Source organism: Antennarius striatus, chromosome 10 (genome assembly GCF_040054535.1).
Source record: "Antennarius striatus isolate MH-2024 chromosome 10, ASM4005453v1, whole genome shotgun sequence".
Taxonomy (NCBI): Eukaryota; Metazoa; Chordata; class Actinopteri; order Lophiiformes; family Antennariidae; genus Antennarius; species Antennarius striatus.
In genome coordinates, this window is record NC_090785.1 from 17,366,324 (window position 1) to 17,382,651 (window position 16,328).

General features: G+C 40.2%; 1 protein-coding gene across 5 annotated transcripts in view; it reads right to left on the reverse strand.

The window, feature by feature from the left end:
- The window catches only part of LOC137602442 (spermatogenesis-associated protein 13-like), a 48,713-nt gene that overhangs the window by 8,688 nt on the left and 23,697 nt on the right, over window positions 1–16,328 (reverse strand). For 4 of the 5 annotated variants that reach the window (XM_068325157.1, XM_068325154.1, XM_068325152.1 and 1 more), the window contains 7 exons: window positions 10,688–10,867; window positions 8,165–8,254; window positions 6,998–7,198; window positions 3,708–3,887; window positions 3,355–3,587; window positions 2,251–2,380; window positions 1,239–1,370 (listed from right to left, as the gene is read on the reverse strand). In XM_068325157.1, coding sequence (XP_068181258.1) covers window positions 1,239–1,370; window positions 2,251–2,380; window positions 3,355–3,587; window positions 3,708–3,887; window positions 6,998–7,198; window positions 8,165–8,254; window positions 10,688–10,867 — 1,146 coding nt within the window. The remainder of the gene's footprint in view (window positions 1–1,238; window positions 1,371–2,250; window positions 2,381–3,354; window positions 3,588–3,707; window positions 3,888–6,997; window positions 7,199–8,164; window positions 8,255–10,687; window positions 10,868–16,328) is intronic. The other variant, XM_068325155.1, reaches the window with a different exon arrangement.

The window sequence follows — 16,328 nt, forward strand, 5'->3', positions numbered from 1 at the left end:
ACCTGAATCTGTTTGCCTCATAGCAAAAGAAAAAGTGGAAATGAGTGTTTCTCTGTAGTTTCAACTTCAGTACAGAATGAAATGATGAATTTTAACGGTTTTAGTTTGAGTCATATGAATTTTTGTGTCCACAGGCTCTTTTGTTAGGGATTAGGGTGATGAACGGGACACATGCTTTGGTCTACGTACAGAGATGATGCTTGTGAATGGACATGTGAGATTCTTCTACAGTGTTTTAAAGAAAAACACTCTAATGCAAATGCGTACGGTGTGCTAACTACCAGGTTTTGCACCACAACACACCGGAAACTGAAAAAATGGCCACATAAAAAAACTTCATTGAGACCACTGCCTTGGGACATTAACATCCAGTTACGCTATGAAGACAGGGAAGGTAACAAGAAAAAATAAAGAACACGTATCCTTTAATAAGCATACAGAGACAAATCTGCATCCATGCACTGATAAGGATGAGATAAAGGACAAGATGGAGAGCTACATGAGCAACGTGTTCCTAACGCACCCTGAGGGCAACACATGTTGTTACGAGGATGTGCAGAAGAACAAAGCTCAGAATTTATAAGTTTCTGTCTTGGAGCAGAATATATTTAGTGGACCAGAAAAGTAAATATATGTGGTCATCTGCATGAATACTGGACTTAATTTCTGGCATCAGAGATGTTGATGGAAGAGAGAAGAATGGCAGGATGAATAGAGAGAGAAGGATTGAGATGGAGACAGCATTTCTCTAATTCTTTGTTATTTTCTTTTGTGGCTGTCTGTGTAATGGTGAAATTATTGTTCCTCTCTGTACACATGTGTGATGAGGCAGTCATTCAGCCTCTCTGCGTGTGTGTGTCAGTATTTGTGACTGTGTCTTTTTCTACATGCGTTGTAGAGCCCAGCCAAGCGTGAACATCTGCTTGACAGGAGAGAACAGCCTCGCTGCATCACAGCCCAAACTACCACAGCTTCATTTTGTGAAAGGTGATGAGGATTTAAAAGCATCTTCGCTGGGTGCTACTGCATCTCATTCGGTGTTACATAATCCATTTGCAACTCTCAAGTAAGGTCAAGGAAGAAGTCACATTGTCTTCAAGCATCGCTGCCACCAGCTACATACATAAAGACTGCACACTGTTTGTTTAGGCTTATCAGCTCTCTTCCAGCCAGCAAAAGCTTCAAAAATACAGTAAGAAAATGAATGAGAGAGATAGAGAGGAAGAGAGAGAGCCCACCTTCTTACAGAGGACCAGCTGGTGATCAAAGAGGAAGAAGACTCGCTGCTGACTGCGTCCATAAGGCTGATAGATCCATGACAACTCCCCAGTGTAGATGAGTTCTGAGCTCCTGTCCAAGATATCGTCCCCCTGGAAAAACACAAGCACAGATAATCAATTCATAAATGAACATGGCACCAAAAGGGCATTTAATAGATGTAACTGTGAAAAGCAAAATAGCCCAACTACTCTAATTTTACACATCAGTTTACAAATAGATCACAGCGAGCAGTGCCAGCCTGTGAAAACAGTTATATAACATCTTTTTTTCAAATCTGACAAGTTAACCCTGATGATGTGACAGCAGCAGTCATCAGCTGCACCTCAGCCTGGCATTGAAAATTAATGTCTGCTTTGCAAAATGAGACATTTGCTCTGTAAAACTTGTTTGTGTTTATCAGTATTAGGCGGTCTAGCAAAATATGTGATCAAGTTGTACTATGGGAAATGTCGGATGCTGACTGACCATTCTCTTTTGAGAATAAAATAATTTTGTTGCAGCATTGCTGATTTTCTTTTGGCCTAGTAGATTAAAAGCAATAGGATAAGCACCTGGATGACTACTTTAAACATTAAAAAGGTGAATCATATTAGACAGTCATCTAATACAGCGTTATGTTGAGGTATGATAGTCTGAAAGTGAAAGTTGAGAAGGCATCTGTTAAAAATACAAATGTTTAATTGAAATAAGTGAATTTTAAAAGCATATAAGGACATGCAACAACAACAACAACAACAACAACAACAACAAAAAAAGAAAAAGAAAAAATTATCCTTTCCCTTCTGTACATTCAACAGAAAGCCTGGAAAAGGGGGCTGATATACTGTATATGTAAAAAAAAAAATCAAAGTTATTCAGTCCTTTGGCAAAATATATGACTAAACAGATGGGCTAAACAGACCGTACCAGATTGTATCAGTAAAACATCAGATGCTTGGTAATTACTCCGCAGTCTAGACATGCACACACCTCCCAGTCCAGAACAGAGGCTTGCCACTGGGCGATCTTGTCGATGTTCTCCAATCTCCTCTTCCTCTCGTTAATTTGCTGAGTGACGTTCCGCATTACTGCCAGGGCTGCTGCCACGTATCGATAGTCACTATGGACAAAGAGTGTGAATTATTACTACTGGGGTGCTTAAAGGGAAAAGACAGCTTTTCAAGATCTTTAAAAATCAAGGTGCAGCTGCCAGTGTCTATTACCAGATTGGCTGGATTCAAAGCAGTAAGTCGTAGTATGACAGAGTCAGAATAATGCGGCGCTATTTCATTTCTGTGCGGCCACTGTTGCTATTTGTAGTTAACTCTGACTGCATCTATGCTAACTGAGCTGGATTTATACTTCTGGCTTAGATTCACAACGGATCAAATCCTCGCTTTGGAAGATAATGTGTGTTTGTGTATGTGACAGTGTTGTTAGTGTGTGTGTGACTGAGAGAAGGCCTATATCTGGCAGATTCTGCACAGCTCCTAACACCGTGGTCTGGCAGGCAGAGCTGGCAGTGCTGGCACCTGTCCCTCTCTGGCTGAGAACGCATGGATTGTGAATGACCTGGAGCTGGCTGAGAGACGCTGAATCACTTACACCAAGTTTCTGTGGGTTTGCACGCATGTGTTTGCTCATCTGGATGCTTGTGTATGAGAGATCATCTGCAAATGTTTAGATTGTATACTGAGCTTCTGTGCTGTTCACACATTGTAGGAAAAATGCTGATACGTGTGTACACGCAAGCAAACGCCCAAATACACATTCGGTAGGTCTAATCATACCCAGTGTTCTGTGGCATGATTCTATGGACATGCACTGAAATAAAACTTACTTGGCATGATAACCAGTTGTGTTACTCTAGCTTAAATTTCCAAAGTATTTGAGACTGTTTGATTAGATATTTTCATCAAAAACACTCACAGAAAGCAGGAAAACATTTGTCAGTTTTATATGAGGATGAAGGCTGGTGTAGCAGAACTGAGGTAACACCTCTAAGTGCAGCACTGCAGCAGAATGCATCAGGGTGTAAAGTCAGAAAACGATACAATCAGCAGGTAAAAGTGACCGGGCCAAAGGATTCCATACCTGTGCTCCTGTGCAGTGTATTTGAGAAGTTCCGCCAACTGGAGAGGATATTTGCAAATTTTCTGGACAGGGGTGAGCAAGAAGCCATCTATGGCAATGTCAATCATTTGCTGGAGGAGGCGACAAGCCTCGAAGAAGTGCTGATATCTGCCATCCCTCATCAGTTTGCTCAGTTCCATACAGGCATCCAAGTGGTTGTTGCAGTATTCTGAATAGATCCAAAAACCATCTTGCTGTACAATAAAGGACAGATTTTTGGTAAGAGAGCATAATAGGGATGCAATAAATAACTTTTTACACAACCTAAGCTCAGGAGAAAAGTGCCAATATCTACGAAAATCTATTCTACTCACGTGTTCTAGAAAGCAGGGTCCGATCTCAGAGAGGTGGGGTTCCTCTGTGTTGTACTGTTTCTCTAGATCTCTAACAAAGCCCATCTGGAAGCGATAAATGTCTTCAATGTTCCCGAAGATGACCTTCAGCTGGTCATCATTGAACATGTCGACACGCTTCCTGCACTGACGCAGGTATCCCTGCAAAACAAATTACAAATATAACACTTGCAAACAACCATAGTTAAAGTGGCAGGTGCAGAACTGTGACTTTAAGATTATGACGCCCAGAAAAAAAAAAAAAAAAACACAGAAAAGACCATAGCTCACCTCTGATCACTATTTCTCTTAATTCACTGGTGAGTCCTTGACTAAATTTCATTAGAATTGAAATGAACTTTCACTCCTCAGAAGCTTACAGGCTTCTCTAGAGTTACAGCTAATAATGTCGGATGAACTATGACTTCAATTTGTCAATTCATTTCTTGTGGTTAATTAAATGCCCTGAAGTTTGGGCATGTTGGGAAAGATTTACTGTAAGGTGTAGGTCTTTACTTCACAATCCCCTTTACAGATTCTCTGTTGAAATACAAATGCAATGCATAGTTTTTGTTAAGATTCGACATTACTGATAATCAAAAGGTGTTTAAAAGGCCTGATCCCCATTTGAAAAAAAAAAGGTTTCGTATCTTCTCAAAAGAATCGATGGGGATGACCAAAACAGATGGTTTTGTGTGCAATTTGCATTGATGAGAAGATGGGAAGAATTCCTGTTGCAGCTTTCTTATGATGAGCAGAGCCACTACAATCTTGTTTAAACATACCAGCAGATTAGCAGCATGGAAAGCATTCCTAAATTCTTAAAATGACTTTAATCTGTCCTGACTTTTTCTATATCCATCAACCAAGTTAAATATGTATATTAACTATTGTTTAATAGGAAAAGATTATGCTCTCCACCAGAAGTCCAAACACTCAGAGTAAACATATATGTTTGTCATTTAGTTTTAGCATACTATTTTAGATAGAATACAGGAACCAAATGGTGAACAGAGGAATGAAGAAAGGTGATTGGGTAAGTTAGAATCTATAATGTGAGCTTGGTCATAATGAGACTCAGGTACTTTTTTTAATCACTACTATGATAATAACATTTTTGACATCATGTTTTGGTTGCAAATAATACTGGGCAGGATCAGGGGTTAAACTGGGTTTTGAAAGGCCAGACAGATCTGTCAGCCTACCAGTTCAGTCATCGTGGGACGAGGTAACGATATTGCTTTATGTGCAGCAGACTGTAACTATTTTAAAGCCAGTTTATCCAGACTAAGCACAACCACAATCATGTGACGAGCCAAGAAACAGAGGGGAGACAACCGGTGAAAGAACCAAGCTAAAACAGCTCAGACATGACAGAGCCGACCCGAGTCGAGAACACAAGTCTTAATTATTCTACAGATGGGCTGCCAGAGTGAAAAAAGATGGCGTGGGAATTGGTCCTCCTAGAAAGGTGTGTAATGTCTACTTCATTTATGTAATGCATTGCAAGGTGGAATTTTCCAGTAATATCTGAATGTATATCTATAAAGGTCAGCATAGATATGATTGTTTCATAATAATATATAACCTTTTTTATTGGTTTACTGGCTTATTATTATTAACACAGGACATTACTACATCAAAGTTCTTACTTGAATGCTTTAATTTGTTTAATCATTATCATATGAAGTTAATCCTATAAAGCTACAATATATTCATTAAGTAACTGTTACGTATGTTGTGAGCAGCTGTGTTTGAAAAAGCAAAATTTGATTTAAAATATGATTGCATGCATTTTTCTTTCACTAGCAGATAAAAATCTTTCAAGACGAGAAATGTTCGTTTGTCCACGGGGGCCTAAATTGATTAGTGGACAATATTCCCTTCCTGCATTTTCTCCTATCTGCTGACAACTACACATGCTCTGCAGAGAAACGTGTTATCAGTACACACTAGAGAAATTATCTGGCATTGCGTCACTCATGTTAATACATTGATTTTAGTGGGAACTACTCTGTTATAAATTAAGGTAGCATAAACTCTAATGTGGACCTAACCTTTGCTTTGTAAAACTGTCTCGTTGCACCTGGTTAGAACCACATTCATTCATTAAAATGTTATATTTGATCCTTTTGATATTTAACAAGTCCCGTTCACATTTGGGTCACTTGCTGTTTGTCAGACTGAATTTGGACAATTAAAGTCAGACATATAAATCCAGACAAAAAAAAAGCAGCGAAGATGTAGCTTCTAAATATAAGTAGGACATCTGTGAAAAAAGATCTCTCTGTGGAAATGTGTAAATCCTGTCACTAGTTTAGAATCAGGGCAATTCACATGAAATTTAAACTGAACTAAATTAAGCCGACAAACAGGTGTGAAGAAATAAATATACACAAATTATGAAACTGTAAATCAAAGCTGTACTCTGACATCTTGTGAGTATAATCAATACAAGGCTTTAGTTTCATTTCTAGAGTGATATCATAATTAAATAGAGCCGATATTACTTTTAGGTAAAATAACTAGGAGATGGAGGAAACCTTCTGAACCGAGGAAGCTACACCTCTCAGGATTCTTGCACTGAGCTCCTGCTTCTGCTGTGACTGACAGGCTAATGTTATTTTCCAAAAATTGTAGGCAGTGCTTTAACACATGTTGACAACTCATCTCAAACATTATCTGCTGCAGAGCAGGTTAGGTGTGCAGCGTTACCATGGCAATGTACCCAGTGAGAAGTCAAATACCATTGTAACCCTGAAAACCAAGGATTAAACCTGAAAGCACCTCACTAACTACAAATCCCACCTCATAATGAAGGTCTGAGAGTAAGAGACATGACAGGAATAACAAGTTGAGATATTTCAGGTTTGTGATTAAACATTAAAATATGATTTGGACTTTAAAAATCAAAGCAGATTTTTTTTTTTGAAAAAAACAACAACAAAAAAACAACCTTGTTAGCCATGTGTCAATTTACGATTTCAAATGATTTGAAACAAAACTATATTACACCTGGCACAATGTTCCTTTTCTTAGGTGTGAATTCCTGGCAATTTTTTGAAACATGTTTCATAATATAAACCTGCAAGAGCTGGACTGTGGCACTGACACTGTGTGCAATTGTAAAATGATGCCTACACAAAACAAACTTTAAGAATCCTCAACTCTTGTGTAGCATCACTCGGTCCTTCACCATGTATTTACCCATTGTGTATTTTGACATTTAAGGATAGCCTTTGTGTCTGCTGGTGGATGTGTAAATCTAGTACCTCACATATGTCCTTGAGGTGTTTGATGTAGTGTCTCTCTGTGCTCATGATCTCATTGATGACATTAGCTCTCATTTGGTCCCGGTTCTGGAGGGGTGAGCCCAGACAGAGACAGTCGTTGGTCGGGTCCAGGTGTCCGTTCTGCACCTCGCTGGTCCCCTCCGACGGCTCCGCTCCCCCGTCGTCTTGGTTCACCCACAGCTGAGTGCGTGTACACGCGCACACACACGCACACACACATACACACAAACACGGACACACACGCATGCACTTTAAAAACTGAGCTTGTGAAAGTGGTAAGTCTATGAAGTTGATCAAGACATACAAATAAATAAATTCTTTGACACTTAAACTTGTGAGCATGAATCCACATAAACACACACACACACACACACCACATTTATAGTACTTACACATAGAGCATTACACAAAGGGTCTCTGGTAGTTTGGACAATGTTGGTTTAGTATGTTTGTGGAAATTGTGGAACCAACTGCCAAACTTCAAGGTTTAAAAAAAGCCTCTATCTGAGATCCTCTGATGCCCAGAGGATATTCAATAGCCAACTTCAGTGCTATGTGTGACTCAAACTCTCCCCCTCACTCACTAAAACACACAGAGACACATCCAGACACAGTGTTCTCCACTCTTGCTCATAGAAAGGGCCAAGTGACCGTGGTTTCAGATGTCCAGCAGCCAACACCTGATGACACACAGTTTGCCAAGAGAACATCAAAGAACTGACGGGTAGAATGCCAAACACAAGATGGGAAATGCAGCGCCACAGACAAGCAGAGTGACAGGTGGTAGAGCACTGACTGTAGACGTGAAATACCAGCGCAGCATTACGGCTGAGGAAAAGTCAGAGTCAATAGTAAACAGAGTGCTGAAAAAAAAAATTCTTTCCAGGTAGGAATAAAGATGACTGTTAAGAGAAATGATCATTCCAAAATTTATCTAATTGCAAAAAATGTAGAATTTAAAACTTATGAATACATTTAATATTACTTTACTTTTGACTCATCAGTTCTGACTTTCTATCGAGGTCACTGCAATGATGTGAGAACGCCATGGGATAGTTAATGTTTGGTAATGTTGAGGGTACACTGTGTGGACAGACTGGAGAGGGCGGGCAGGCTGGATGGGTGGATGAAGCTGGGAAAACGCACCTTTGACGTGGTGTTTTGGAACCGTGGAGTTGCTATAGGGTTGATATAGAAAACCTGTTTTGTTTGGGGCTGAGGAGGGTGGGGTTCCACCTTGGAGAAAGAGAATGACAGAAAAGAAAGAAACCTTTGGTTGACCGTCAGTCAGCCTCTTTGCCCTGCCCTCTTAGAAGTGAATATGGAAGAGTAGACAGGTGGGGATGGCCATGAGGACTGTCTGGGGATTGGGGGGGAAGGGGGAGGGTTCTGCTCTAGAAAGTTTTCTGTCTACAACAAAGATCTTTCATCAATAGTAAAGATGGAGTTGTAGAATACATGTGCATCTAAAAAAAAAATCAGAATATCATGGAAAAGTACATTTCCCTCCATAATGTAAATTGAAATACTGAAACTGTATTATATTCTAGATTAATTAAAAATTAACTGAGACATTTGAAGCCGTTCTTATTTTAATTTTTATAATTTTGGTTTACAGCTCACAACATTCTCAAATCTGGTATCTCAAAAAAAATATTAGAATATTTCATAAGACCAGCCAAAAAAATTATAATATAGATAAGTTAAACTTCTAAAGTATGCTCATCAATGTATACAATACTTTTACAGGCTTTCTTTTGCACAAAATGACTGCATCAATGTGGCGCAGCATGGAGGCGATCAGCCTGTGACACTGCTGAAGCCCAGGTTGTTCTACTGCCCAGGTAGCACAGTAACACCAGACCATTGTCAGCAAATCAATTCCATTTTTAGGTTTTTACAATGTGGTCACATGCACAGTCTTGCTGGAAAAGGACTTCAGCATCTCCAAGAAGCTAGTCAGCACACAGAAGCATTAAGTGCACTAAAACCTCCTAATGGAGGCTGTGTTGACTTTGGACTTGATAAAACAGAGTGAACCAACGTCAGCGGTTAACATGGATTCCAAACCTTCAATGACTCTGACACTTTACACTGGACTTAAAGCATCATGGATTCTGCATCTCTGCTCTCTTTCTCCAGACTCTGGGACCTTGAATTCGAAATAAATACAAAACTTACTTTCATCTCAAAAGGAAACTTTGGACCACTGAGCAATGGTCCACTTTTCGCTCTGCATGACCCAGGTAAGAGGCTTCTGGTGTTGTCCCTAATTCTGCAATGGCTTGACACGAGAAAGGCGATACTTGTCAATTTGCTGGACACGTCTTTGTGTAGCGATTCTTGATGTTCTGAATCCAGCTGCATTCCACTCCTTGTGACGTACCCTCAAGTTACTGAATCAACATTGCGTAACACTCCTCTCAAGGCAGTGGTCATCCTTGCTGCTTGTGCACCTTTTTTCTTTTTTAACCACATTTCGCCCTTCCAGTTAACGTTCTACGAACATGCTTTGATGCAGCACTCTAAACAGCCAGGCCTCCCAGCAATTTTCTTCCCTCTTTGCGGAAGGACTCAGTGAATGTCTTCTGGACAACTGTCAAATCTGTGGTCTTTCCCATGATTGGGGTACTAAAAAAATTGCATTTATACTGCAGAAATAATGACTTACATTATCCTAAGACATTTAAATCAGTCGACTGGACTTGTATTAAGTTCCTTGGAGATGTTTCCCCTCTCATCCAAGAGGCTTCTTCAGTTCTGGTGGTGTTTGGTGTTGTTAAAATTTGTATTTGACGACCACTGACAGTCCCTGGCACTCCCAACAACCATCGTTGGGGCAGCCAGGCGGGTCTTGGCAATGATCATTGGAATATGAATTGCACTGACCACACCTTATAGAGGTTGGAACCTCAGGCAACACAAACCTCTACCAGAACTGAAGAAGCCTCTTAGATGAGAGGTGAAATGTCTCCAAGAAACTATCTCCATGTCCTGTGGATTGATTTAAGTGACTCTGGGTAACAATGACCTGGATGAAAGAGACCTTTCACAGATTCAAATTAAATATTCTAATACTTTGAGACAGACTTTTTTGTATTCTTTTGAGATAATATGACGTGATTAATAAAAAAATAGGTTTGCTTGAAATATTTTAGTTCATATCTATTGAGTCTAGAATATACAGTTTTCACTTTCTGAACCCCCCCCCCGATAAAAATATTTAACTTTTTCATGATATTCTGATTTTTTTGAGATGCATCTGTCACATGAGACCTTTGTAGTTGGATTGTGTGAGCTCAGACATAGAAGATGTTTCATAATCACCATCCAAAGACATGATGAATCAAGTGGACTATAAAGGTAAAAATTGAAGGTGATGAACAAAAAAGGGACTCATCAGCACTTTTGGTTTATTATCCCTGAACATCCAATAAAGGCACTTATCAAGCTGTTCTCCATTATTGAAGTGTAGCATTATTTAACTGTTTGTCTGTTCATGGAGCAAGGATGACTATGAGTTTTGTGTATGTGTTTTGTGGATATGTGGCCCATCATAGAATGGGTATTTAACAGCATGTATGCATATGCTCATGTGCCCCATTTTCTGTGTGTGTGTGTGTGTATGTGTGTGTGTGTGTGTGTGTGTGTGGTGGTCGGTTAACTCACCCGTACAAAGCTGGCAGGAAACCATCCTTCCTCCTCATCAATCTGGCCCCACCACCAGTCCTTGTTGGAGGCATCAAGCACCTTGATGACGTCACCGGCTTTAAATGCCAACTCCCGGTCCGCCATGGTCACATGGTCCCATACCGCCTCAGCATTGACGATTGAACCTCCACTTATCAACTGGACAAATTGGAGGAAAAGACATGGACTATATCGTACGCTTATGTGAAACCTCTGTAGTGGAAACATCACTCAACATCACGCACAGCTCTACAGACACCAATTGGAGGACATGTGAATTCACATATTCTAAAACAGTTCATGAATCAAATCTGAAAGAAATTACAAATTTGTTGCCAGCCCCATTTTGGCCCATTCATGTGAATCTTTCTTGCTAAACACACTCAAAATTCTAATGGTGACAAACAAACACCGTCAAAGCCAAAGCCCACTGGTGCTTTTTAGGATTGCAAAGAGACAGACAAAACAACTGACACATACCACAGTGCAACACAACAAAATACAACAACACAAAAAGGCAAAGCCATTAGTAGACAGCAAAACACGGTGTTGGTAAGTTTAGCACAGCTCCACTGACATAAAAACAACCTTCATATTTTAATATAAAAATTCATGCTGAGTAGCGAACAGTCAAAAAGGGTTAATGTACCTTCCTTTGGACTATCACGGGGGTTCATTATTACATTTGCATCCTGAACTTTGATAAACTACTGAAAGATGACTCATCAATTGTTTTCCTATTGAGTTTAGCATCATAAATAATATATAGAATATATTAAACTGAATATACATTGTATAAATTTTTGAATCCTCTCTGAATGCTCGAGAGAACATCAGGTAATCAGTATTCTTTTAAGGGTTTGGAAAAGCTAAACGTTGTCCTCATTAAGGACAAGAAACAGCAGACAATGTTCCCAAGAAGGCCTGAAGTCTGACATCATCCATCTAAGCAAGCACCCTCACCATCCATCACCCTGACAACTGTTGTTTTGAGGCGTGCACAAACACATATAATTCACAAGCACAATGTAGCTAAACTTTCTGTTTCATGCTCTGTACATGTGCTGTGGTACTTCTGCACTGCATTGTTCCATTTGTTTGTTAAATTTGTGTTCATAACCATCCCTGGGTGTAGAGTTAACCATGCATTCAGTCCCTGGGGCTAAGGACAGTCACAGAGCAGCCTGTGCTAACCAAGCCTGACAGGAGCTTCTTAGGCTCTGGGTACAGAGTTACTGAAGGCCTGGAGACAGGGACGTCACATGGATGAATGTTAAATTGCTCTTTTGCTTGTATTAATGTTCTTGCATATAAATGTTAAGATGCTGTTATTCTTTTAATTGAATTGATTCTAATTTTTTTTTCTTTTTTTTTTTAGCATTAATTTTCCATTTATAAAATCAAATTCCTGCATGGGAAACCCCTTTCCATGAAACGCACAACAACACAAAATCTTTATCTTTTGATGTATGTTTCTAACAAACATCTATAAGAAACACCAAAGAGTGCATGTGAGTGTGTTTGTTCTTTCTCGGCTGAACCCCCATGAGACTCTAAGCTGACTCAGCATCTACAAAGCCCCTCCAACCTGTAGACGAGCCAACTTCCCTGATGGCTTTCTGTGACAGCTACTGGGAATACAGTAATCCCTCGTTACTCGCAGTTAATGCGTTCCAGGACCACCCGTGAAAAACTAAATTCCACGATGAAGTAACAAACTATTTATTTTATTATTTACGGTAATTTAACCTTTTTGAGCCCTCCCCATACTGATATTAAACCATCTTATATCTGCATTACCTTTTCCCACTCTCTTATAGACTGTTTAAATTGCTTTAAAGTGTTTATTTAATACTCGGAAGTGTGTTGCATTCTGTGAGTCTCGGAACACAGCGCACACAAGGATGCTGTCAGTCAATACCATGTGCGTACAGTATCACGTGACTACCTACTAAAAATCAGCATTGTAGTGAAGCCGTGCAACATGAAGCGCGAATGAGCGAGGGAATACTGTATGTGGTAAATCAATCGTGGAATATAGGGAGGGACCTACGTATGCACTAAAGGGAAAGAACAATGGTTGTCGTGGTAACAGATGAGAATGCTTCACCGGTATTAACAAAATGAGGAGATGCAGCAATGACGCTTTAGGACGCACCAAAGAAATTGAAAATTTATATGTGTGTGAGTGTTGGCCTAATTTTTTTCTTACCACAGTAAAACAGCAGCGTATAACTGCTATTAACAAAATGAGGAGATGCAGCAATGACGCTTTAGGTCGCACCAAAGAAATTGAAAATTTATATGTGTGTGAGTGTTGGCCTAATTTTTTTCTTACCACAGTAAAACAGCAGCGTATAACTGCTGTATGCAGGTTAGCTCTGAACGAGGTTGCTGATCAGAGTTGAGCGTGCTATAACTACTGCGCCTATGCAGGTACTTTAAATGCTTGCCAAACAATGCTGTAATTGTGTGAAGCGTGTGCCCTCATACCCCTCAACACGACAACCGAGGCCAACCGTTGAAAACTGCTGGTGTCTTCATTTTAAGGAAGGTAGCTAAACTCACATCACACATCACACACCACACGCATTTCTGTTGCTGTTTCCACCAAAAATAGTAAGAGGCACAAAAACTGTGGATATGACAGCAATGACTTCAGCCCCGTGGTGTCATTTTCAGTCGTATGTGTGTGTCTGTGTGTGTGTCATGCGGTAAGCATGAGGGTGACAAACTAGTTTTGTTGTAATGTAACCTGATTATTTAACACATAGTGTTGGTCCCTAAATTCAGATTTTACATCAAACATTTTCGTTAAGCAGTTTGATTAGATCAGGTACCACAAAGGAATGGAAGCTGGGGGGGGGGGGTGACAATAGCTCCAGATCTCTAGGGCAACATCTCAAAGCTGTCCACTACAGGAAGAGAAGAGGATTACCACAAAAAATATGTGTCACACTACCATGGAAACAGCAGCAATGAAGGGTACTCTGCAAGATTCAAATAACCATTATTGACTTATTCAAGAACAGGAACTTGATTTGAATTTTGATTTCACAAATGGCTAGTTCAAAACAACAACAATGACAACAATCAGGAAGAACCGGTAGAAACCAAATCCTTTCTCCGAGATTGACACCATCTAATATCAGGACCTCTGAACCACCAACAGCAAAGGTGAGTCTCTGCAATGAGTTCAGTCTTGCTTCCTGCTCCTTCAGGTAACGTTTGTTTTCCCTAATCCACCCCCACCAACCCACCCTTTAAACATCCCCCTCCAGCACAACTCAATTTTTAGTTCCATTCATTCCAAGCTCTCCAGTCCCTCTCAGTATGCTGTAATACAAGCAAGAGACAGAGAGGATGAGGGACAGACGTTTAGCAATCCATTCACAGGTTCCTCCCCACTCAGTTTTCTCCATCTCCCCATCCCTTCAGCCACCTAATGAGATCAGGACTCTCCTCTCCAATAGTGCATCTTTCCCCCTCTACATGTCTGAATAAATTAAAAGTATTATATAATCAATCTTTTCAATTCCTGCTGTAGCTCAACCCCACACCTAGCTTGATCAAATAACACACAGCAGGCACAAAGAGATCTTAACACAACACACACGATTACCTATGAGTTTAGCAGCTGTAATGACCTATGTCATCATTACGGTTGCACTGCAGTTACAAAATCAAAGATCAGTGAGCAAAAGTGGCGTCTTCAAACTGCAGAACCTGTATTTGGGTCAATGCAAATGAATGCAGAGATCTACCCCTATCCTTGAACAGATATAACAGTACTTCGTGATTCGTGTCCAAGCACAGACATGAAGACTGACGAGGAAATATGTAAGAAAAGAAAGCCGATTGCCTCTTATGTCATCTTTGCAGTATAACATAGTAGCATTCACTGCACTAGCAGATCCACTGCATTCCAACATCCTCCTCTATCTCTAGCCAGAGCACATCTGCACCAAAGCACCTACAGCATCCCTGAATAAAGACACACACACACACACACACACTCACACATACACACCTTTCTTACCATGTTTGTGGCATGGAACTGTTCAGAGAGTGTATGCATGGAGAAGTCCGGTTCATACAAACATGATAATTAAATCTCTTTTGGGAGCAATCGAGGTGATGATCCTCCGTGAGAGCTGAGCCTGCGATGTCGAGTAACAAGGTGGTGTATTCCTGAAAGAGACTTCTCTTCCCGATGTACCGAGTGAGTCTCACGGTTCGTCCTCCCTGTGTCTGCCAACCCTGTTATGTAATACATTTATACCCTGAGTCTGGGAGCCAATCAAAGACGCTCTGCCTGAAACCAGTGAGAAATACACATCCTAACACAAGCACATACAGATACACACACCTCCACACATATACTGGTGTCTCACTCGCACGCACACACTTCTGACAGCACAGCATTTAACAGAAATCTATTAGAAGACACCTGCCTCAGGGGAATTGCAAATGTGTGTGCACTCTGAATATGTGCACCATTCAGATCCAAAGAGAAACAACAGATAACTCAACACACAGACACACACAGACACACACAGACACACACACGCACCCCCCCCCAACATTTTCATGCTTGTTTGCTAACATGTGAACACATATTTGTTAGTAGCACCCTCCCTGGCGTGAAACTTGCTGTTTTATTTACAGTCCAGTGGTGGTCTGGACAAAACTTTGGGAAAGATGTTCTGAACTGTATCAGTGAAATGTGGGCCCACATGCTGCTGCATGTGATGAGGTCCCTGTGTGCATTTTATATATGGCTGGCAAAAAATGTATTTCTCTGCCAACAGTACAACATTTGTCACTTAGTGAGACACAAGCAAAAAACACAAAGCACTTAGCCATGAGTGTGAGAAAGCACATGAAGCATCTTCAGAAAAAAAAAAAGAAAAAAGAACCCTAGCCAGCCGAGCGTCCCTATTAATAGAACTGTCATGGAAGGCTCTGGGATAGGCTTTTAGCATATCTATTTCTGACATTCATTCAACATTCATGGCACCTGCTTCCAATCCTCTATATGTTATGTAAATGCATGTGAAAAAAAGAAAAAAAGGCTTATTTGGGCCTCCATTGTTCTTTTTTACTTGGAGGACATGTTAAATCTAAGAAATACAATACTATGATTTTTAATCCATCAGTATTAAGTGAGTGGATGTGCTATGGTGTCAGTCACATAAAGATGTGCCACACTGAAATTTTGCAAACAGGTGAGATGTGAGTATTGTTGGCTATGAAATGGGAGCTCAGTTTAGCTGCTTCCAAAATGGGGGAATCCTAAAGTGACGGAGGCCCTCTTTTATTAGGCTTAGCTCTTCTTGCTATTGGCTACTGTTCAGCTGAAATTTCAATGATGCTCCAGTCTATGATAAGCAGCGCAAAGAACTCACTCCTTTTGGCTATAAATATCAGATTTGCTTGAGTGCAGAGATCACTGGTCATCCCATTTGCTGCCATATTGTGGATGCTGTGTGGTGGATCACGATAAGAAAACAAGTTCTTATGCAGCAGTAGGCTCTTATTATAACAGACAATAACAATCACATAAAAATCAAATTATTATACACTAAAATGAATCCTTGTGCATAATCCACAATATACA